At 43.2% G+C, this 24,590-nt stretch overlaps 1 protein-coding gene across 1 annotated transcript; it reads right to left on the minus strand.

The window, feature by feature from the left end:
• Positions 1 to 1,788: 1,788 nt before the first annotated feature.
• LOC126037048 (E3 ubiquitin-protein ligase RBBP6-like) lies at positions 1,789 to 22,657 on the minus strand (the record flags this gene model as incomplete). Its single annotated transcript, XM_049797275.1, has 10 exons — positions 22,492 to 22,657; positions 15,992 to 16,084; positions 11,248 to 11,291; positions 8,428 to 8,463; positions 5,945 to 6,033; positions 5,729 to 5,825; positions 4,746 to 4,885; positions 3,225 to 3,394; positions 2,331 to 2,434; positions 1,789 to 1,881 (listed from the first exon to the last, which is right to left on the minus strand). Coding segments are annotated over exons 1-10 (1,032 nt in total), but the record flags the coding sequence as incomplete, so codon positions are not given.
• Between the last annotated feature and the right edge of the window lie 1,933 nt (positions 22,658 to 24,590).

Below are 24,590 nucleotides of genomic sequence, written 5' to 3' on the forward strand. Positions count from 1 at the left end.
GCACCCAGCAGATGGAGGCTGGCCAGGTGGAAACTGAGGAGGAAATGGTGGTGGTGGTACCCCCAGTGGAAGAAGAAGTGCATGGTGTGCTGGAGGATACAAGGGAGCTGGAGGCACAGGCACAAAGACTGGTGTTGATTCTGGTAGTGCTGGCGCCTGAGTCCTTTGGGTACACTCACTGTGCAGGTGTCCTCGGTTTGGACCTCTAACGAAACCCGAAAACATGTGTCACTGTTTGTTACACTCTGCCTGATTTTAAAGGGGAAAGCGAAGGAAGCGGGAGCATGGTGGCAAGCACTTCTTGTTCTCAACTTAAGCATTTTTCTCCCTGCTTTCCGTTCACGGGAGATTACACTCATTTCTTGATCCTCATCCTCGCCTTCCACATCCTCACCCCCAACACTCCCCTCGGTCTTCTCTCCTTACACTCAGCTTTGCAGCTGCGGGTGGAGGCTGCCCATGCTTAACAGAGGCTCCCATCTCCCACGTGCCATGTGCCCACCGCCCCTCTGCTACTCCTTGAGACACTTAATATTTCGCACTTCTAACCTTCAAAGTCCTGCACAAATATTAACTCATCTTCTCTCAAACTTCTTTTAACCTCTTCCACATACGCTTCCTGTGCTGTTGCCTCATGATGATGTACTTGGCCTGTTCTTGTCCCTGCATTGGTATTTTCTTGCTTACTGGATCTGAGATTTTAAACCATCTGTGGGATGGATCCCGATTTTTGTTTGGATTTATCTTTGAGATTTTATAAAGACTCTGCACCCTTACAGTCTATCTAACGTCAAGTATATAAAAAAATGAAGGACTGACTTGGCACAGCAATAATAGATAAAACAGACTCTTCTCTTCCCATCGGAGAGAAAGCAGCTGGGCTATTTGAGACGACTAAATTGAAGAACCTCAAAATTGTCCTATAATAACAGCCTTGACTTTTCCAATGATTTGCTCAATCAGAATCAACTAAGATGTTCAAAAAAGAACGCTGGAGGCTGGTTTCTATTGGGAAATCAATTTCTTCAGCCTTATACAGCAAGTGAGCAAAAGGGTGGCTTTCCACCTGATCCTTTAATTATATTTGATTTTTAGATGCACTTATCGTTTCCTCAGAAAGCGTTCATTTTTCAGAGTCCTCTTTTCAATTATGCACTGGACTTTTATTGTAAATAATCTTACTGTGAGCACATACCCCTTTGTTAAAGCCAATTCCAATTAGGCCATTTAAAAATTAATGACCACTTGTATTCTACACAACTATCGGTGCACACTTACTTCATTATGAATCAGCTGTTGTAGAACTTATGTGTTACAGCCTCATTTAACAGGTTACAAGTATTAATACATTGCATTTCTGTAGAACACTTACAGTTCCCAGCCTGGTCTGCCATCTGCTGAGCAAATTGTACCGGCTCTCGCGGGATGACCTTTTGGAGCAGAGAGAGGAAAAAGCAAAAAATCCCATTCGGTTTATCTGAAGATCATTTTTAAAAAGAAATTCTTTTTACAAAATTAAAAGTTACAGTTCCTTACCAGTGGTGAGTGTTGATTGTCCTTGGGGGCCCAGACGACTTGGTAATGCTGGTTGTCTTAGTACAGGAATCTGACAGCCCTTGTGAATAAATGCAGACAGTTGGCAAATAAGCTCTACTAAAATACAAGAATCGCTGCAAATGTTGAAACAAAGCTTACCTTCTCTTCCAACAAACTGCTGATTGACAGAGGCGAATATGGAGACGCTTCAGCAGCAGTCATCAGAGCAGCAGGAGGTGTAAGAGTCACGAGTGGTGGCGGTGGCAGTGGCAGCTGCTGTTGGTGCCAAATCTGCTGACGGTGCCTTTTTCTGTAACCGGCTCCATTTTTGAAGTTGCTCACAGCCTAGAGGCAGAAGAACATTTACGAAAAGGTAATATGAAACTTCAGCAGATACACAAACAAAAGCCTCCACAGAGCAAAATTACTTGTGTAATTAGCTGTAAATGCTATCAATCCCAAAAGAAATCAACATGCCGATACATGAACACATCACATTAAACACTGATACTAGTGACTGGTAACTCAGAGCGTCTGTATTCAAAGTACTGCCGTGTTAACACAGAATTTGAAAGCGAGGCAATCACCTTAAACAAAAGCGTGACCTGAATTTGCCAGATTGTCTCCAAGGAGCTGTAAGCTTCTGTGATAACAGATAATGTACTGGAAAGGTAAATTTAGCCTTATTCAATTCAACCTTGCTTAAGCAGATGTAAATGAATATTTCCTTCCCTTTCAGCTTTTGACAAAGAGCCTATTCTTACAAGCACTTTACGTAAAAGTCATCATGTTACCCGGCGTAGGCACTTGTTGGCCACTAAAGCATCAGGCGAAACACCTGTCTGATGACACTCTGGGCATCTATGTTCCTCAGATTCCAGTAAGGCTGTTCTAATACCTGTGTACAATTAGAATAATCAAAATAGCATTTAGCCAAACTAAGGAAGTTTTGGGCATTCTAATCAACTATAAAAACACGTATATGATCAACAGGTGAATATGGTCTTGAATGGAGAGCAGGAAGCTATAAAGGTTCAATAGCGTAAAAAATTTCTAGTATGCAGCAAATAACTCTAGAGTTTTGGTATGTCACTGTTGTAACATTTGAAGATGTAGAGTAGGCTGTGTCTTGATGTTTCAGCTAGTCTTCTTCCCACTACATAGTACAGTGAGAAGTCCCCACCCTCAAGGTTAATGAATAAAACTTGTCTCAAAAAAACAAATAGTCGGTTCAAAAAACCATTACTAGGTTCGAGTTCTGAAGGTTTTAAGCAACTCTCCCGTGGAGAAAAATGGGGATTAAATGACTCTAACTATCCGTTTGTTGCAGACCACCATAAATCACCAGAGTTGGCTATATAGTTTTGCATGAGAGAAAGGGCTGTGGGCAACCTAAATGCATTCAATATTCAATACTGCAATCACCTGCACAACCAGCCACTCCTCTCATACTCGTCCTTCCGCATGTAAATTTAACTAAAAAGCTATTTTTTTTACTATTCATTTATTTAACTATTACAGCTCTCTGGCTTTTTTTCCCCTTCCTAGGAGAAGAGCCCTTTCCTATTCAGGGTATACTTAAGTATAAAATAGAACTGGTAACAAAGTAATTTCTCTACCTCCTCTTTCTGCTTTCAGAAGAGCAGATGTGCTGTTTTGAATTAACAAACATGGGAGTTCACACTTACATTCATCACAGTAACTGTTTCCACAGCAGGGAATAATAGCTGCATCAGTCATTATCTCCTTACAAATGAGACATAAAATCTCATCTGGAATAGGAGCATCTGAGGAGGAAGAGGATGGCTCCTCCGGTAAAAAGGGAGGCTTTTCCTTCTTCGTTCTAGCATAAGCTTCCCTGGAGGAGGGGAAAGGGGAAGGAAAAAGAAACAAATTAAGGGTGGGTAAAGGAAAACTTTTCCAAGCTTTGGATATTATGAAAGGAAGACAGGAGATGGAATTCTTCTCACTCCACATTAGCCTTCTAAAACATAGGCATTTAGTTGAAACTACTTTTCTGTCGCCACCACACTAGAATAGGGAGGGGGGAACAATTTTCCCGCTGCAGAGCTCTCCTATTCAGTGGATCAACAAAGAAATTAGCTCAGATGAGCTGGTGGGTCGAGATAAGGACAGGAGAGATCACTCACCAATTATCGTCAAGAGAAAAACAGACTCAGCTTGGGGAAAATTAACTCAATTTATTACAAATCAACCTGAGTAGGGTAATGAGAAATAAAACCAAATCTCAGAACACCTTCCCTCCACCCCTCTCTTCTTCCCAGGCACAGCTTTACTCCCGAATTCTCTACCTACCCTCCCCCCCGCAGCGGCGCAGAGGGACAGGGAATGGGGGTTACGGTCAGCTCATCACACCTTGTCTCTGCCGCTCCTTCCTCCTCAGGGGGAAAACTCCTCACTCTTCCCCTACTCCAGTGCAGGGTCCCTCCCACGGGAGACAGTTCTCCATGAACTTCTCCAGCATGGGTCCTTCCCACGGGCTGCAGTTCTTCACGAACTGCTCCAGCATGTGTCCCTTCCATGGGCTGCAGTCCTTCAGGAGCACACTGCTCCAGCGTGGGTCCCCCACAGGGTCACAAGTCCTGCCAGAAAACCTGCCCCGTGGGCTCCTCTCCACAGATCCGCAGGTCCTGCCAGGAGCCTGCTCCAGCGCGGGCTTCCCACGGGGTCACAGCCTCCTTCGGGAACCCACCTGCTCCGGCGTGGGGTCCTCCACGGGCTGCAGGTGGAGATCTGCTCCACCGTGGACCTCCCTGGACTGCAGGGGGACAGCCTGCCTCACCAGGGTCTTCCCCAGGGGCTGCAGGGGAATCTCTGCTCCGGTGCCTGGAGCATCTCCTCCCCCTCCTTCTGCACTGACCTTGGTGTCTGCAGGCTTGTTTCTCTTACATGTTCTCACTCCTCTCTCCGGCTGCTGTTTTCCCTCTGTCCCAACTTTTTTTCCCTTCTTAAAAATGTTATCACAGAGGCATTACCACTATCACTGATTGCCTCAGCCTTGGCGGGTGGCGGGTCCGTCTTAGAGCCAGCTGGTATTGAACATAGGGGAAGGTTCCAGCAGCTTCTTACAGAAGCCACCCCTGTAACCCCCCCTGCTACCAAAACCTTGCCACACAAAGCCAATACACACGTTTACGCACGGTTTCTCTCGTTCACTTTTTGGTCGGTCCAATTAATTCCGTACTTACACATTAACACATGGTATTGCGTATTTTCCAGTTCTTGTTAGCATAACACCCTCCACATTGGGATCTTTCACCTCCAGCAAGAGACTCCTCGGAATTCCCGTGCTCTTTTTCATTCTGGGCACAGACCCAAAACTTTCATCCTGTTGAGACAAGAAATGCAGACATACCGCATCTTAAGACCCACACTTAAAATGACACTTCAATGATTATTTTAAGCAGCAAGAGCCTTTAATCCTCTCCTTTTACCTAGCAGAAGGGTCGCTCAACTAAAATACTTCTTTTCCTAAATGAATACAGCCAGGATGTTCCGAAGGTTAGAGCAGTGTTTTGAACTCAGCCGACATTCTTTGGCTTACCCTCAGGTTCCTTAAGGGTGAAACAGCCCTTAGCTCACCATCCACTCAGAGAAGAGACACAAACCCGCTCCTCATCCTCCAGAGGGCAATTCAGAGGGTGAGCTTAATTCAGTGCTCTGAATCACTCACTGGGGAAACTTACGTTCACCATCTCTATATGAAGGCTAAATTCATACCTCATGCATGTACATTCAGTGACTAACTTTAAACGGCATGAAGACGCAACCAGAGGCTTGTCTAATTAAAACACACAAATGTTCAGTAGATGGGGTCAACAGAAACATCTTCTTATTATACAAAATACTAAAAACTATGAACTGTCATTAAAAAGAGTTAAAACCAGAAACACTTCCAATCAAATTGAAAAGTACAAAAACATGCATGCAAGTTCACAGAGAAAGATCTATGGACACATTTCATGTCCATGACCTAGAAAAAAGAAAATTGTACATTTCTCATTCCAGGTTTCCCTGGAATTCTGAAAGGCTTTGCAACATTGCCATATAAGCTCTGTATTTCACCCCAAGAGAAACAATGCTTCACGTGAGCATTCATGTACTTGTTACCTAACTGCCAGGGTAAAACAATTAAAAACCAAGTTAACACCCGAAGTCCCCCACATCTTACCCCATTTGTTGGGCAGTTCTTTATGGAATGGCCAGGTTTTCTGCAACGGTGGCAAGTATATGATGATGGAGGTGGACCCAAGGGTTTCTTCATGTAACTACAAGATTTTGGAGAAGAAAAGAACAAGGTATGCATGTGTCTCTCTTGTTAAACCAAACACCTCTACAGTTTTTTCCATAATCTTCAAAGAACAGATCTGACATTATCAACACTTACTTGGTTGGATCATATTGACGGCTGGACTGTATCATCATAGCTTTTATTTTATCCTCTTCAGAAGCATTGGCTTCAGCCAGATTGGCAGTCTGTTTAACAGGCAATTATTTGACACGCACATTAGAAACACGTTTAAGCCCACACAGCCAAAGACAACACCGCTCACCCAGTCCTGTAAAGAGCAGCACAACGCTAGCAGAGGTTGCATGAAACAGCTGCTTAGAGACAATACCGTTGTCCTGAAGATGTTCTGGGGAGCCCTTACACCGTTATTACATGGTGTTTGTGTGCTACAAGAGCTACTTGACAAGAGCGTTCTTGGGCACTCAAAACCTTAGGCCCTGTTTGTACCTTACAGAAAGACTTGCGTAACCAACCCAATGGTCTTCCAAGTGGACCGAAGGCATATGTAGACAACATGACACAATCCAGTATTTTTAAGGTGATTTTTAAGCTCCAGCCTCTTTGAAGAAGACATCCACTGTACATTTAATTCAGAAAGATGCATGCAAGTATCCTTATTTACATTTTGCAGCATTAAAAAAAGGGACACACAACTTTTTGCTTGCTGAAATGCAGCTTCCCACACAGAAGCATTAAAAGCAAGCAATCTGTTTAGAATCCCTCAGCAAGACAAAAGATACTTGTCACTACAAATTTGACCATCATGGCTGGAGGCAGTCCACACTGCACGCTTCCCCCTCTACTAACTTCTTCATATTAAGTGATTTAAGTACAGGAAGCACAACCTGCATTTTTTTTCCAGTTGACTGTGTCCTTTTCACATACAAATTGTAATATCAACCTTATGCAGAAATAGACCTTTCAAATTAATGAAGCCAGCTGTTTTTTCAAAGTAGTATTTGTTCCAATGTTTTTATTTCACACTAGTCCAGATCCAAGCAGGGTCTAAGGGAGAGGCTGTAAAGGATGGGGACCTTCAAGCACCTAGCATTCAGACCAACCACTCAGATCAACCCCTCATGGTTCTGTTTTTATATGCGTTCATTCACAAAAGCAACCAACTAGTTTCAACATTCTATTAAATGGATGTTTCATAGACACCATTTTTTCCTCCACAGTAACATAATCCAGATCAACGCCTATGAAATCATTTCCTTTAACATTTACAGAAAACTTTACAGATACTTGACTAATTTCTTTGAACCCAAACAGTTTACAAAACACATCCAAAACCCACAACACATTAGTAGGAATAGACCAAAATTCAGATATGGCATTTCACACGTAGTAATAATAAACCAGAAAACTCTTAACATATCACCTCCATGCCAAGCCAGTCTGCACTAAAGAGCTCAGAGTAAGTAACAGGTTTCAGCTGCTTTACATTACGTTCCTGTATTTTTCTGAAATACTGAAATTCTCTCAAAAGCTTAAATGTGTACACCACAAGGACACTTCTTCATATTTTAGAGTTAAATTGGGCATAAGTTTACAGAACCAAGGACATGTTTAGGGACAGCACTAATGGAGACCAAGTTCTTTTGGTGGCTACCTTCCAAACATTTTTTCCCGCCTCCCCAGATGCACACAATTTAATTTCTTCAGTGAGAAGGGAAAGAAGTGACCAGTGTGAAGAGATTCCTCTTTCTTGGAAATGAACTCCAGCCTTCATTTTCAGAAGAGAGAACTAGCTCCTCTGCATTAGGCCCTGCCTTCTCTAAGCTTTGCAAATGTAAAGACTAGTTATTTCATTGGCGAGCACTATGCCTTTTCACAAAGTGCAGCCAGTAGTGCTTTCCCAGAGGAAGGTACACATTGTTGAGCGAAAAATGCAAGCAGTTCCATTAAAACATGGCATTACAACAGTTCCAGAAGGTCACATCTGCTAATATGCCACATACACACATCGGTGTATTCCTAGAAACAATCAGGTGCACTTTCACACTTTACACAGGCTGCATTCAAACAAATTAGATTATGTTGTCTACCGTCTATATACTAGTATTTATGAAACTGTGCAGCATTAAAAGAATGGATCTGTAACTTTAATGGCTCGAAATTCAAAAACAGCCATGCAATTGTCCATGTTACAGAAACGATTCTCTTTTGGCTGTTGCACGCTCCCCCCTCCAAATGGCCGTAACTTACAGCCCATTCAATTCTTCTGTAAAAACTGTTGGTTTCCAATGCAAAATTAATGAATCATATGAGAAATGGCGAACAGCTTCTGAAATGCTGCTTCTCTGTGTCTGGAAGATGCGTAATAGTGCAACATTACGTTGAGGCTGATAAGGTACTCCCCTTCTATCTTCCCATAGTGGGAACTACTCTTTACAGGCTAGTACCAAAATAGACACACATTTTAAAGTTAAAATGAATACTTTAAATGAATAAAAATTAAATTACAGTTTTGTTCCCATTACAACAGTTATCCAGCTATAGATCACAGTATAAGGTTTTAAGAAACAAAGCAAACACTTTTTTTCTTTTAAGAATTTGACAAGAATATATACATATACCTTAGCAAGGTGGGCCAGAGAAAGAGATGCAGGAGACTCATCTATCTGTTCACAAAAAATTAAACACATATTCAAGTTCTACAGTCAAAACATAGCAATAGTTAACGTCTACTGTAGTCTGAAAGTCTGCACTATATCCTCTGAGTGCCACTGACAGGGGCACTGCCAACCCCGTGGAATTTGTGTTTGCTCAAAACAAAGTCCAAACCTATGGCACCTTAAGAGTGCCTGTGTGGTTAATGAGAAGAAACTAAAATAAGCAAACCCGCACGACATCAACTTACTGCTCCACACTATCTCAGAGAGGGACCCTTGTCAAAGGCTCACATCTGTCAATTTTCAGCTAAAAAGGATTTCGGTTTATTTGAGAAGGAAGCATCACTACAGGAGACTTATTTGCGGTGTAGCTTGTAAATTAATCAGTTAACATCTCATCACTTCTAAATGCACACAGTTATGCTTTTATGAAGGCAGTAGCTGCCTGGCAAAATCAAGCACAGGCGTATCGGCCCTCAACCATGAACTCTTCCCCTCCTGTCACGAAGTTTAAAAATGCCAAACTCACCATACCCCACAACACCCAAATAAAAACACCAAGCCAGAACATCAGCCATGAAAGTAAACCACCACTTTGTCTAGAAAAAAACCCGACTGCTCAAATTAGTGAAATAAAGGTGTTTCCCATGACAGAGCAGCCTACAAAAACAGAGAATACTGATGTCTTGTATTTTATTAGACCACAGGCCATACTATCCAAATTAGTTTGGGAAGCGTGAGAATTTAATATTACGCTCCTTACTATCAGAGCAAAACCAATTTTTAATGATGGTGAAAACACGGAGTCAGAGCACAGTCCTGTAATTTTTTTCTCCACTGCAACCACACTCCTCCCTCCCACTGACCTCCTGGAACACCCTGCAGGAGTCAAGCCCTCAGGCCACTAGTTTCTAATAGGCTGCAGTGTTTACTGAGAACTAATAGTGAAATGCTGCTTTTCCACAAGTAAACAGGGTAACACTTAGCTTGTTCCTTTTCCAGAATATGGAATTATATTATGCCACAAGCAGCAGTTAAGCTTACACTAGCAAAACATGATCAGAAAGACACCTGAATCACTGCTTATTAGGTCTTCAGTTGTTCAAAAATGTAGAATAAAGTGTCACGGCATAAACTGAACAGCTCTCCTCAAGACGTCACTAAATGGATCGGAGGAGAGATTAAAACCCTTCCTTGGAAAAAAGCCCTTGTCCTTTATTACCTAAAGTTGCAGAAGAATTCAAGGGAGCAGTTTTAGCAGATTCTGGGGACAAAATATTTACAGGCAAAAGATGCTTCCTCACTCCAGTTAATCATGTCTTCTCTAGATGTTTAGGAAAGCACAGACAACATGACTCTAACACTAACTGAAACATTCGTGAAAACGTGCCTTTGGAGAGGAGCACCCTGATCTGGAACAAGAGGCCGCCTTTCCACTGCAAACCTTACCAGAAGATTCAACTCTCCTCCCCTTCACAACATTTGGTACCCACCCACTTCTGTCAAAAGGGAAGTCTGATCAAGTATTTTGAAGCTTCATGCCCCACATGCCACTCTTCTTCACGTGTGGAAAAACAGGCCTATGTTCTCTCATGGCAGGCACAACCATTATCACTTTGCGGGTTTTCAGAAGCAAACAAGGAATTGGGAAAGCTCTCTATTGGAGTCTGGCATTAAACAGGCTAGTATTGACCAGTAACTGAAACATAACAGTTCATAGTAGTCCTTGTATTTTTTTAGGAAGCCGTTATTCTATGGCCTGCAGGCAACAGTCTGATTACTTAAAGGAGATGAAAGCGCTCCTTTCTATGAACAGTTACCACAAGCAGCAAAGAGAAAATTCATGTACTATTTAGGACGTTTGCCCAACGACCATCTTCCAATGATCCTACATTCTTGTGTCTTTGGTTTTTTCCTTTAAATTTCTACTGAAGTATTTCCTGCCAGTCCCTCCAATCGGTCAAGTAGAAACAACACCTCCATGAAACTTGTACACAAACCTAAGGTAATACTGCAGAAGAATTGGGGAAAAAAACCCAAACCAAAAAAAAATCCCACCCAAAGTAAGCGAATAAAGAAAACCCTCAAAAAACCAGAATCAACAGTCAATGTATCAACTCCCATTTCAGACAGAAGACTAAACAGAAACTCACATAAAGCAAGTGGGAAAGGGGACAGAAAATAGGAGGAAAAGGCTAATCTCACTGCTGGAGTGCTGCATTTAAATTACAGTGGTTTCCTAAAACCCAATAGCTTGGTTAAACTGAAAATTCAGCCACGAAGGATCACAGCTGTGCTTGACGGTGCTAAAACAATGCGCATGACTCTCTGCATTTCTGCAGCCTCTGAGGACTAATACCAGCTAGAGCTCCTTGCAGTTACTGAAATAGGAATACGAAAACAAATAGGACTCACTTTCTTGATTTGGCAGTAGGAACAGTAGGACAGCAGCACAGATTTGGAAGTGTAGAATGACAGCTAACGTAAGAGCAAGACAATTAAGAAATAGTCAAAGTATAAGTTTTTGTGCATCCTTTTTAAAAAAAAATCTGGACTGATTTTAACATTGCTGCTTTACTGTTCAACAATAATTGGCAAGCCTTCCCAGTGATTTATTCAGACCACGCTAAGATCCAGGTTTTGCTTTGAAATACATGCAGAAAGATGTTTATTTCAAATAACAAAACAAAACAACCCCCACACACACACACTTTAGACCAAGACCTGAGTTAGCTTTAAGAATACCGCTAACTGTGCTCCAACGCTAAAAGCACCTGAGGCTGCAGTGCTTTTACTCTGTGAGGAGGGCGGGGGACGGGACACGACGACTTGTACAGAGAGATGCAAGGCTTCTACCCTCCCTATGGCTACCCACAACCCACATCAGGTACCGTCAGAGCAAACAAGAAGGGAACAGTTTTGCTTTGTCTTCCTTTTAATTAGTTCTAACTAACACTAAGTCTTCCCTCCCACTCCAGGATTTTTCCTTTCTTAAAAAAAAATTTTTTTGGAGACATCTATCTAAGCTTATGGTAAGATGCTACTTAGAAATGTAATACAAAGACACCAGGGAACACACGAGGCTGAAAGAATGGTAACCTTATTGATGAAGATGAGATTTATGTTTATACACAAGCTAGTAAACAAAGAGAAAACTAACTCTTTCCAAGAAATAAAACCCCATCTCAATTAGATCAAATACTATAAACGTGGTTTACATAAATGCGTTACATTAACTGCTGGCGTCACTGGGCTCACAGTGACAGGCTTTCATGTCCAAAAAGGAATTTGAACCAGTCAGTGATAGAATTATGGAAGTCAGGTTTAGGCTTAGTGGTTTTACACCAACGTACAAGAAGTTTTCCACTTTAAGTTCATTGTATACCATTCCACGAGAATCAGAGGCTGTATTCTTCAGAGAACACAACCCCAGAGCTCATGCATTTCTAGATTAAGTTACCCGAACAGCTGATCAAGGGATCAGATCCAATGATCCAGGGTTAGTGCAAAGCCTCACACCATTCTAGTGAAGAAAAAGCAGTTAGACTTCAAGATGAAAGATAAAAACCAACAAATAGGAATTTTTACATTATAAGGGCTATTTTGAAAAGCACAGTTACACCTAGCCTTCGACCCAAGTCGCAAATCCAGATCTAGACCATTACCGGTTAGGTATGTCCTGGTGTGACTTCTCTCTAGTTTAGCAGCCAAATGACAGTGTTTTCTAACCTGAAGAAAAATCCTGCCCCTTTTCCAAATGGAAATTCAGAGTGGGGGTATACTAAAGAAAGGCTTAACCTTTGGGAAATCAAAGCAGCATCCAACCCCGAAGCCACCCAGATCCAAAAATGTACTGCAGGCAGAAGTTCAGAAAAATGTCAGGGATTTTACCCACAAATACACCAGGCTCTAACCTTGTGTCAAAATCTGTACACTGGGTTTTAGATATTTTCATTTGCAGACAAACTATTAAACTAAACCGCTTCATCAGATAGACTGGAAAGATCAAATGCAGAACTTCCGAATACCACTTTGCGTAGCAACCATATTTAAATCCATGGCAATCTCTTAAAGACGCACATGTACTCAGAGGGGCCCAAATCATATCACTTCAATTATACACTTTTAGGAACAAATACCCAAGCATTTAAGGACATGAAAAGGAAACATTTAGCTGCACGTGACTATCCTCAAAATGTATGGGATATGTTGGTTTGGGTATTTGTTTGGACCCCCAGGTCAAAAGTAAGAAACAGTACCAAGTTTAACCACAGTGGTTTCTCAGTGGGTTTTGATAACATTTTCAAAACCCATTAGGAAAAGAGTATTTTAAAAAAAAAGCTAAGTGATATAATGTGGAAATGGCAGAAAATTCACTCCAAACAATTTGGATTGCAAGAAACAAAAAGCACAAAACAACCTACAAACAAAACAATGTACAAACATACACATTACTAGCTATACACAGATGTAGAACACGGCACCACGTTCAGTTGTGCAAACCTCGGACCTACATGACCTAAAAGCGATCATACATTACCTGTGCAACACAAAGTCGTACAGGAAATATTCTAGCATACTCAATGTGAAATGCAATGCATCACTAGGCACCAATACCAATATTTACATTAGAACTGTGCAAATGATGGCATTACCCAGTTTTTCCTACGCCGAATCAAAGACATTGTCTTTACAACATAGACCAGGTTTTACTGGAATACATAATTAGTTAATGTTTGGAAAATTAATACAAGGCTACGTTGTTTAGAATTAAGAGCCGTGTGTAGAAAAAAGTGTGAGATTGTGTTTTTACATACTGCTTTTGATGTTCCACTCACTGCCTCAGTACGACTTCTGGAAGAAGAAAAGAAGGTGATCAGAATTTCAAGTAAAGCACTTGTACCCAGCATAAAGCAGTGACAACAGATTATGAAACCTGAACCTCAAAACATTATGTTCTGATAGTCTAGGGAATGGGAAATGTATTCATATACCTAAACTGTTCTCTCTTGGCACATTCAGTGCAACTAAAAAAAACCAACAACCCAACCCAAATCCCGTTTCTACTTTGTCACAAATTAAGATGTACAGTTACAGAACACAACAGTGCAAGAGGAAGTCCTCAGGTATTTTGTCTCTGCTGCGTCAGTATCAAAAAGATGACGTCTGTCTCACAGCTTGGTGTTCTTAAATAATCAACTATCAAAATACAGAGGCAACTTTAACCAATCTGTACATATCTAGTATTACAAATGGGTACCAGATACAGTACTTTAATTTCCAAGAAAGAACACTGACGTTCTAGACACTTTGAAGTGCAAGTTTACTTCAGAGAAAACAGTCAGTCATCTGACAAAGAAATAACAAAAACGGCAGCAGCACAGGCTTTAGAACAGAGTTTCTTTGTGAAAGCCCAAGCACTGTATTCAGAGAGCTACTACATTTAGCCATGAAAGTGCCAAAATACTAAATGTGTTACATATGCAATATTGACTAAAAATAGTAGTAGAAATGTCACCTGAAAGCAGTTTCTGGGGTTTGGTGTGATTTAGGAGCCCTGTGACAAAAAAGAAAAGGCCTTACTTGCCAGAATTTGCTTTAGGATAATCTTGAAAAGCCTACGATCTTTTTGGCAATAGTCATTACATTTGAAAACTTGCTGAGATTCCACACACTTATTGATCTGTATCTGCATGCCACTCATCATGAATCAGACGTGCAGCCCTTGATCTAGTTAACAAACAATTCATACGTCATCCAAAGCGTCCCATGAGCAGAGACAATTCAAAGGCTGCTGTGGAATTTACGTACAAATAGAAAGGCTCGTGCTTCCTGCCACTGCTAGAATACCACCAGGCTCGCAAGTACAGCCACGTACCTCCTGAAGATGAGGAAGTACAGGGAAATACTTTAGATTACCACACAATGGTTTCTTCATCCATTTACCTTGAAGAACATACAACAAGGTGAGTAACCCATTTTTGAAGGCCTCTCCACCGTTATAGCATACATTCCTCGTTCCCAAACATTAACCACGCTACCAGTTGTTTCTGCAATGTTTCCAGCTGAAGGAATAGAAAGCTCATCTGCCTGGTTCATTTTCAACACTACAACAGCAGCGCCATTCTTTCCTTATCCCCACATCCAGGTCTTGGTTTGATCTTTGATGCCAGCAGCATCTCTCCTCTCATTTCAGGGCAGTATTAAGATACCAGGAGAGAGCGCCAGCCAACCAGAAACGGAGGATGCGTTGACAAGGTGCCACTAAGCACACATATTTAAGTTAAACATGGCCAAAACAAGGCCATCGTTATAAGCACAACACTGTGGCGTCCTGAACCCCTAGGTAGTGCCTGAAAGCACTGCAGCAACTACTGAAGGAATATACCCAAAGTTTACAGGCAGAGTCACAGCAATCAGGGGTTTTTGCTCGCAAATGCTTCACAGGTACCAGGATGCTGCTGTACTGTTTTTTCGAGACACACCGTAACTCACCAGTCTACTTTACTGACTGAGAACCAACATGAGAAAGACATGGCAAAACCACAAGCTAATAATACCTACTAATTGTGGGGGAGAGGCGTCTCTTCAAGAAGGCTGGAAAACATGAATGTTCAAACAATGCTAATGTAGCTGAATACATACATGACAGCAATAATCCTGTAGTCAGCATTGCATGTGGATAGCTGTAAGTTTAACCAACACATCCGATTCTCTGTCCTTCAGAAATCTGAGGAATATAGGTTGAAAACCTGGAGCACGGATATCAACTTAGGGTAAAAACAGACTTAGATAACTAGTAACGCTTGGTAACGTGCTGAACTGCTTAGTGAGTTTCAAGTTTGGAAAGGGTTAACTATTCCTTTGTTGTACTCGCTCAAAAGGTGATACACGTTAGGAGAGTGTTCTTTTTCTCTTGCCTGAAATGGACATTGTCCTTAGGAAACTAACAGGAATCACTTATGAATGGAACTTCTGGTTTGCATGGTTTGCCAGCTGGCAACCCTTGGTCTTTCCTCTGTGTCTGGTATGCAAAACACCCACATTTGGGGGGTAAGATTACCTGCCATATCCCACCCTGCCTCCCCCAAATGCAAGAAATAGTCAAACACTGACTATCAGACTCTTCTGAGGTGGGAACAAATTAGAAGTTTACACAACAATGCCTATCTGTCTTTACTATAAAAGCAATCAAATCAAACACATAAAATAAGGAATCTCTCCACGTAGAGGAAATGGGATCTACAACTTGGCTCTCAGAAGAATCAACCCCAAGAACAAACCCAATGGAATCATCTTAAAAGCTACCATTGTTGCAGTTTGAACCCCATCTCCCAGCAGGCCAAAACATGTAAGTCTGCTTTGCGACAGATCTATTAAAATCTAGCCCATGACAACAAAAATTAACAGCAGCTTTAACAAGAAAGATACAATCTGAATGCCTCTTGTCAACTCATATCAGTTTGAAAGTTAATGCACTGAAACCCCTAACCAAGAATACAATGCCTTACGGATACTTACGTAACACAGGTTTTGCTGGTGACTTTAACTCCTCCAGCAGGGATTCTTCTAACAATTACTGATGAGTTCCTACGAATCAGGGCATTACCATCTGTGTATTCTGAAAACAACATCAATACAGAAAAAGAATCTGCCAGTTTACGAGAACCTATATCAATACATAATTACACAACATTTCAGAGAATCCCTTTACCGATAGAAAAGCAAAATCTGATATGTAACATTGTGCTTTTATGGTCCCAACACACTGAAAGTACATTTCAAGAAACCTTCAGGTTTGATCATCAAACACAAGCAGCACAATCTTTTTCATGTTTCTAAAATGGTTGGAATGCCAACAGCAAAATGGTCTCAAAGGTCACTGAAGCGGAGTCTGCTAATGCATGAGGTTCTTCCCCGATCTAGCTTAAGTTGCTTTTGCTTCTGTTAGGCTACAAAACCAACAGAGCTTTGGAGAAAAACCAACCACAGCAAAGTCTCACCTGCATAAACCAGATTCTGAAGTCTGACTAGCTTGCCCTGCAACAAAAGAGTCCCTCAGCTAAAGCATGACAACTCTGCGCCATTGCTTTCGTAGCTGTTAACTGTATCAATTCCCCCGTGCTGCTAGTGGCCAAGACTGACAGAACACAGAAGAGCGCCTGCCATCTCTGTCTATTCCTTGGAGCTTAATCCATCAACACCGCCGCTTCTCAGCTGCTCAGCGCTCTACATGTAAATGGAAACAAAACCGGCAATGCTAGCATTTGGATCAGAGAAATCTGGGGGGGTTTTGAGCTTGCTTTCACAAGTAGGGCAGAACTGGCTCCAACTAAAGTGCTATCTCCCCTCTGAAGCTTATCATCTAGTTTGAATTAACCCAAGGGACATGAATTGGGTGTCAATAGTTGTGGATGCCCCGTCCCTGGGCTTTTGAGCAACTTGGTCTCGTGGAAGGTGTCCCTGCCCGTGGCAGGCAGGTTGGACCTAGATGATCTTTCAGGTCCCTTCCAACCCAAACCATTCCCTGAGTCTAGGATTCTATGAATTCTTGTGATTCATTTTGCAGAGCTGAGAGACTCAAACAAAATTCCTTATGACGACAGCCGTGAAAAGCCTTTTGAAAAGAGCGTGTGCCTGAAGCTACCCGTGCTTTGCCTGGGCTTACACCATGTTAGTCTTTGAAGAGGAGGAAAGCCTTCTGACTGTCTACATAAGGCCCAAACAATCAAAAAAACAAACTACCTGAGACACTTTGACTGTGTAAGCTTAAAATGCAAAGATCTCTCCATGAGAGTGGTTTTTATATTGTCCTTATACAAGCTGGATATGACTAAATATTTTAAATCACTATCAGCAGCCATTCCCTGTAATCTGCCTACAGTTTTAAATATTAAAAGCTCTTACCTTTGCAGACCCAATCAGAACAATGGTCTGAAAACCAAAGATGCTCTATATCTAGTCAAGCTCTGTCAGGGTGATTTTGCCCAGTGATCACACACAAAACAGGAATATTTCACAATTTATGCTTCATTTTTCAGTATATTATTCCTACAGGCAGGAATCTCTCTTACCCCAAAACTCACCTACCAGAAGACATTATTTCAACAATGAAACAAACATTTTACTTCTATTTCCAAATGACAGAAAGCTTCTTCAGAAAACTGAGAAATCATTTAGCTGAAACTAATTCCTGATCCTCCCCCCCAGGGAACCAAACAGCACGTTTCCTCTGGACGTCCGAGGAGGTTCAATTTGTGGGAGAAAGGACTACTAATGATGAAAACAAAAGCTTTTACAGAAGTCATATATCCTGAAAGCAACCCCTAGAGCTCTTCTCAAAGCAGAAACTCTGACCCTTCCACAGCCACCTGTCAAGAAAGGCCTGCGCTGGGACTTTTGGATGAAGAAGGAGCTGAAGCAGTACTGGGGCCCAGGCAGGCAACTGGGAGATCATGGCAGCTGCAGATCTAGAAGCCCAAACCAGCTGTTTCGACCTGCTGAATGGAGTCATACAGAGCGTTCTTTCTGGCCCAGATCACAAACCGCTGCACTGACATTTCAGACATAGAGGACAAGCAACAGCGGCTCCACAAAAAGGCAGGAGTTTGCTACGCCTGTGCTGAACTGAGGATTACTCTAGTTCTGCAGCAGATTTACAAGTGGCAGCACCTCGCCTAGGAAGAGACTGTATACATGAGGACAGTAACCAATGCATTTATTCACAAATGATGCAAGCCTGCAGAGGTCAATTCAAACATGCCCAACAGTGATGCAAAAAGAGGACTAAGTCCTCTTCTAGTACTTGGTGACAATTCATTGACCATTAGAAGAGAAGCATTGACACCTGCCTTCTGAATAGACTTATCCTTGAATGTGTGTGCATATATATATATATCTATCTATATCTATCTTGTGATATATGATTGTTTTCAATTCGCTTGTTAAGTGCACCATGAAGAGAGGTCCAGCCATCTAGGAAGAGACTGATATAAAACTGAATTCCCCTTAAAAGTCCATCAGTGCACATTTAAATGGATCAGCTGAAGAGTGACAATAGCGCGGTGAAGGAAAGGCTTTCTTTGTATAGGACAGTTATCCCGGCACCTATTTGTATTTGGTACTGAAGTATCCCACCAGCTTGGTCACTGTGTCAGAGCATTTGTGGAAGAGTGTTTACATACAGCAGAGTCCATTGCTGAGTTAGTTCTGTGAAGGGGCCTGATACCAATTGGCTTTAATACATTTATTTTTCCTTTGCCTCTATTAACTGAATTAATTTTGGTGATGAAATTTTATGAGAGGTGAAGCCAAACAATGTCGCCTAAAAAGTCAACTTTTTTCTTTTTTTAAATAGGGAAGGACTAAATCTGGCGCACTATTCCTGAAGTCCCTCTCAACTTGAATTTAACAGATGCCAGCTTAGTCTAACAGCTCTCAGACTGAACTGGTGTCTCCCAGCAGGAACCTGTTCCCCATGGGCAGCAGCATCCCCTAGCAGAGACTCGGCAACTACCAGGACCTGCAAAGCAGTGTCACACTGCCTCACCTCGTGACTCCACATCTGCAAAGTGAGCGGTGACGTCATGCCCAACAAGGCTACTTTTCACACTTGGCCAAGCAGCGCTCCAATAGAAATGTTCAGCAAAGCTGGAGGTAACAACATTCTTGATTCCTATTCCCTGATAGCACAACACGTGTTTTTTGTTTTACTGGCAGAGATGGCCAGTAAGGGGCTACTGGGCTTTTGTCAATCTGACCTGTCATTAAAAGTAAGGATCCCGTTAACTCAGAAAGCTTGCAAAAGCCAAGGAAGATTTGGATGTTATCTCAAAGTCAAGAGCAGAAGAGACATAACAGTCTAAAAGACAAGAAATTTAGTATGCTTGAAAGACCCAAGGGAAAGAAGTATTTCATGGAGGCAGACAAGTTAAACAAGAGCTACTTTGACTGCTGCCTCATACGGACTCGGAAATCTTACATCAGCTACTGCATTAGTGTCCACAACCTTCTTCCTGCAAAAAAGTACAAGCAGCTCAGGTTATGCTCTGCTTCGCACTGAATGCACAATTTAACAATCCCATTTTTAAATTCACCTATACTTCTGAAAAACTGCTAGCTTTCTGTCACATGTATGCTATCAACAGGTTACTGAAAAAAGCTCCTACTTTATTTTACGGCCTGCTTTAATCCACCGTTTGGAGTCTGACAGCCGCGCAAAAGCACCTCTCCGAGCACTATGCAGAGAAGTATTTTCACCCAGATAAAGTACAGAAGCTCTTCAGAACAGAAGTCATCAGAAGGCAAGCCTATATGTGCAATGACAAAGAAAAGCCTTTGCTAGCCTTAGATGCCTTGCCGACCAGCTGTTATGCTACTGGGGAAAGGATTTGCAGAGTAAGAGCTGACAAGGACTACTAACATGCCAGACTCTCCCTACCAGAAAAGAGGGTAACTCCCGAGAACACGTTTTCCCCCTAGCGCTTAAAAATATGCCTTCTCACGATGCGAGTTTTTAGCTCTCTTCTAATCAACACCACTTGCACACTTTGCGACAAACAAATCATCGGTGTAGCTGCACTGAAAGCACTGCCTTGAAACATCCTGATGAACAGACTGGACTCCTATTTCTGGATTTTCAGCTTCCACCCAGGCAGGTATCCCTGATCTCACCTCCAACTGGTATATCATCATCTCCTGAATGAGCTAGCTCAGGAGGTCAGACAGTTCATGGAGCTTTCATTTGCATTATTGTCACACAGTACTGTGCTCCAAAAGAGCACCTGTATTGCTCTGAAAGGATGAGTCAATAAAATCTGGCATACTTGCAGTCATTAATCTGATTATACAGACCGCCTGATGCCTTCATGTCTTATTGGCACTGCTCGCTGCTTCAGCATGTGACTGGGAAAGCGAAAGCAATGCTGGAGGCAACGTGGTAATGTCCCAAACGGAGCCTGCCCTAAGCACCTGGCCAAGGGACATTAACCTAGCTGACAGCACACCCCCGAGAGGTCCCAAACCTGCTGCTGACAGAGTCCAAGCAGCTGACTGCCAGACAGGCAGTGCATGAGCTCCACTGCAACGTCTCGGTTTTTGAATGGGTACTTACATGACTTACCCTCAGCTCAGCCTGGGAAACGGGGAACGCCATACCCTTTCTGAAAGCTCTACAAAAGAATGCTGCATGGCAGCCCAAGAATTAATTGCACTCGGAGCTGTCATCAAAGCAATCCCCCGTACTAGCACTGCAACACAATATGCCACAGTGAAGGACAAGGTTTAAAAGTTGCTTAAAGTCTTCTCTAAAATGCTACGTTTGCACAGTGCTGCAGACATTCCAGTAGACACATAGACAGACTGACATCAGCTGTGAGGCCAGATGATTTCATTCACAGTTAGCATGGGGTTTTTCTGAAGACATCGCATTGTGGCACTGCTAAAACTGTCAAGTGCATGCTGCAACACTGAACTCAAGCAAGTTCTGCATTCAAGAGACAGTCTTCTAGGAGCACTATTCTTCCTTAAAACTCTTCATCGGAGACCAGTTCTGAGACCCATTTTTGCTTTTCTATTTTCTTGCATTTTGCCTGATAAGCAGAATAGCACATTCTCCAAGTGTTTGGAGTCAGAATGGTACAGGCCAGGAAAGAGTGTGCAAGAGACCTGCGTTCGGGAGTTTGCAGTTCTTCCACAATACTGTGAGAACATCCTATTACAAAAGACAGGTCAAGAAATCCAGATCAAATTCAAAGGAGGCAAGTTTGAAGGCATCATTCTGGCCTAGAGGCTTTTGGAAGGCAATTCTGCCTTTATAGAACATGCCTCCATAGTAAGCTTGGAAGAGGACACCCACACTCCCTCCCTATTTTTAAAATAGGTCCCAACCATCCATTTTGCCTTCCCAACATCTTAAAAAGAGTCCTTCCTATCATTTTTTCCCACTGCTATTTAAAATCCTGTTTCCTTTTAACCGATATTAACATTGCTTCTCCTACTAGATCTCCATTATGAAAAGTAACCGTTACTGAACTGTAAAGCTTAGAGTGCTTGGAAAAATCTGAGCAAGTAGGCCATCTTCACTCAAGGTTCACTTTGCTCTTTCCAAGATCATTTCAACATTTAGGCAGGACTCCAGCACAGACAAAGTTAGAAAAAACTCAGTCCTTTATGTCCACATGGAAGAATTCCAAACACCCCTTTTAGGCAGAATATCCTGGTCTACATTTTTCCTTTACCTTCTGAAGGTGAGCTTAAGCATCTAGATCTGATTAATAAACACTGAAATTCACGGTTACGCATATAAGCCAAAATCTTGGCATACATACATATTACACCAAAATGTACTCTCTAGCTTTGCTCAGAAAACCACTGGGGGACTTTTGCATTTTCCCATCAAAAACACCCTTACAGAAGCTTCAGGAAGTATCTGTATCACTGATATACCAATGCAGTGGAGTAAAATGAGTTGAAGACAAAACTAAGTCACCAAAACCACTTTTTTTGCTTCAAATTAGCCATCTGTTCTGTTTCCATCACTTTCAGCTTTGTCTGCCAGATTTCTCTGAAGATTTCTTTGAGGTTTGTTATTAAAGGATCTCCTCCCACATTTCCTTATCATTTTACCTAGAGGAATTCCAGGAAACCAACACTTTTGTAAGCACTAGACGTCGCCCATCAACCACGCTTTCTTCTGTGCCTAGCTCCACGTCTAAAGCACAGATCTGAAGGTAGTTGTCAGATCAGCAACAGCAAAAGAACAGCTCCGTGAGGTCCCCAACACAAGTCACAGCTACCGCTTGTGGCCGAATCACATTATCGCTTCCCACCACGCTTCATCCCTGGCAATGCTTGCCCTCCTGGTCCCCCTGCACACCGGCAGGATGGGCCCCAGGCTGACTCATGCTATGTGGGGATGAGCCACAAAGGGCAGAGCATGGCTCCCACAGGCCATGGCCGTCACGGGGTCGTCTACGACGCCGCCAGCCAGGCAGTCCCCGAGGCCCCGTGCCTGTTGCCCCCACGCACCTTCTTTGGTCTGGGCGTTGGTGATCAGCAGGTCGCAGCTGGCTGCCGTCAGCTTCTCGCGGACCATGATCTGGAGCTTGAGGTCACGCAGAGAGATGTAGAGGCCGTCGAAGGTGACCATATCATAGTTCAGCTTGGAGAAGAACTTGTAGTGGACACAGGACATGGTCGGGGCCAGGCGACACGACAGCGTCTACCGTGGCAGATGGAGGTGATGCTCGCCCGGCTCCTCCTCGCAGCCCAGGCGGGCAGGCGGATGATGGGGAGAGGCCCTGTGAGAGACTGAAAGAGTTAATGTCTCAAACATGGCGGTGGGCCAAGTTCTACGTAATGACGAACTCTGCTTAACAACGAACCCTGCACAGCAAGGAACCACAGGTGAAAAGAAGCCAATCGGCACAGATCAGCACAGACATCAGCAACGGGATGGGGAGGCCATGCCGGGGGGTGTGCAGCTCTGTGTTCTGCTATGCTGATCTGATATGCTGAGCAGGGCAGCTCACCATGCATGGCCAAAGATCCAACAATGGTCATGTCTGCAGGGAAGGAGGAGTTACTCCCCAAATGACCTCCAAGCCCAGCGATCCATTTCCCAAAGGTTCTGAAAGCACAAACCGCACATGACGCTTACCTAGTCTAATGAGTTCAAGCGCCCGCCTGAAGGAGGGGCAAGGATGATAAAAGGACACAAACTGAAGCCCCACCAGAACTGGACCCCTAGGCTGACTGGACCAACGCTGGACCCAGGACCAGTGAAATCTTTCTCTTTTCCTTTTACTCCCTCTGCCTTGCTCTCTCTTTCCCTCTCCCTTCCCATAATCCTTACACCTCATCCCTTTAAGACTTAAAACCGCTGACCAAGTCTGGGACTAGGAGTGGATTCAGCCGCCCCTACGCTCTCCTCTGAGAAGGAGTCTAGAAAGCAAGGGGGTCTGCTCCGAACCTCCAGACTCAACAGGAGGGACCTCCTTCTGCCCTGAATTGATGCATATGGTTACCACGGGTTACACAGTCTAAAACACTCATCTTGTGCTTTGCCTGGGAGAACCAGGGTAAAAGCAGTAGCCTCAAGCCTAACCTGGCACTTGGGCCCTGCATTGCTGCCGTCCCAGTTCTTAAGAAAGGCAATTCACAATTGCACTTGTGACCGGTACCCCCATGCTCCTGACACCTCGTAGGACGGTTAGCAAAACGAATGCCATTTTATGAGGCAAACAGCCATGCTCTGTGACCAAGCTGGCCACTTATCAGTCCCCTTTCCCCCCTGCACCAGGCCCTGGAGGTCCCGCGCACCAGGCAGACTTCTTCCCCCGCTCCCTATCAGCCTCAAGGTTCCTGGGTGCCAGGCTGACTTTTTCGCTCCTTATGGGCCTCAAAGGTCCCAGGAACCTGGCCAGCCAGGTTCTGATGACCCTGGCACACAACTGGGAAGCGCAGCAGCACGCAGAGCACCGCCTATAAAATCAAACAGAACTTTTTCCCTCTTCTCATCCGAGGGCTAATTGGTGGAGGAAATGAAAATGACACCTTCCCCTCCCGTGGGGCAGAGGCTTTCTGCCTTCATACACATCAAACTGGATGGGAATGGTGTGAACCTCACGGAGCCACGTGGGTCTTCCACCTGCCCTATATACACCAAACTAACAGCACTTAAATAACGACACTTTAATAATGGGCAGGTACCCACTGGACACCCAGTGGAACGAGCTGATTTTCCTGCTCTCTCTAACCCACAAACCCTTTAAAACCCCCACTGTCAGCCTGTCATTTCTGTCACGCTGGCACCAGGCAAGGGCCTATGGAAACCCATTTCTAAATGGGGAATCGAATCCCTTGAGCCATCACTGAGTCCCAGACACCCAACCAACCAGGCTGTGATGACCCCATCGCAGAGAATTAACAGAAGGACAAACAGGAGGAGAATAAAAAGAAAGAAGACAAACAGGACGAACTGGTGGACCGCAGGAGGAGGAGGAAGGGAATTAAGAGGACGAGGAACATAGAAAGAGAATGAGAACAAGGAGGAAGAAGAGAGAGAAAAGAAGGAAGAGTAAGAACATGGGGAGGAGCAAGAGGAGGAGAAAGACGAGGTGGAGGAG

This window comes from Accipiter gentilis, unplaced genomic scaffold (assembly GCF_929443795.1).
Source record: "Accipiter gentilis unplaced genomic scaffold, bAccGen1.1, whole genome shotgun sequence".
Taxonomy (NCBI): domain Eukaryota; kingdom Metazoa; phylum Chordata; class Aves; order Accipitriformes; family Accipitridae; genus Astur; species Astur gentilis.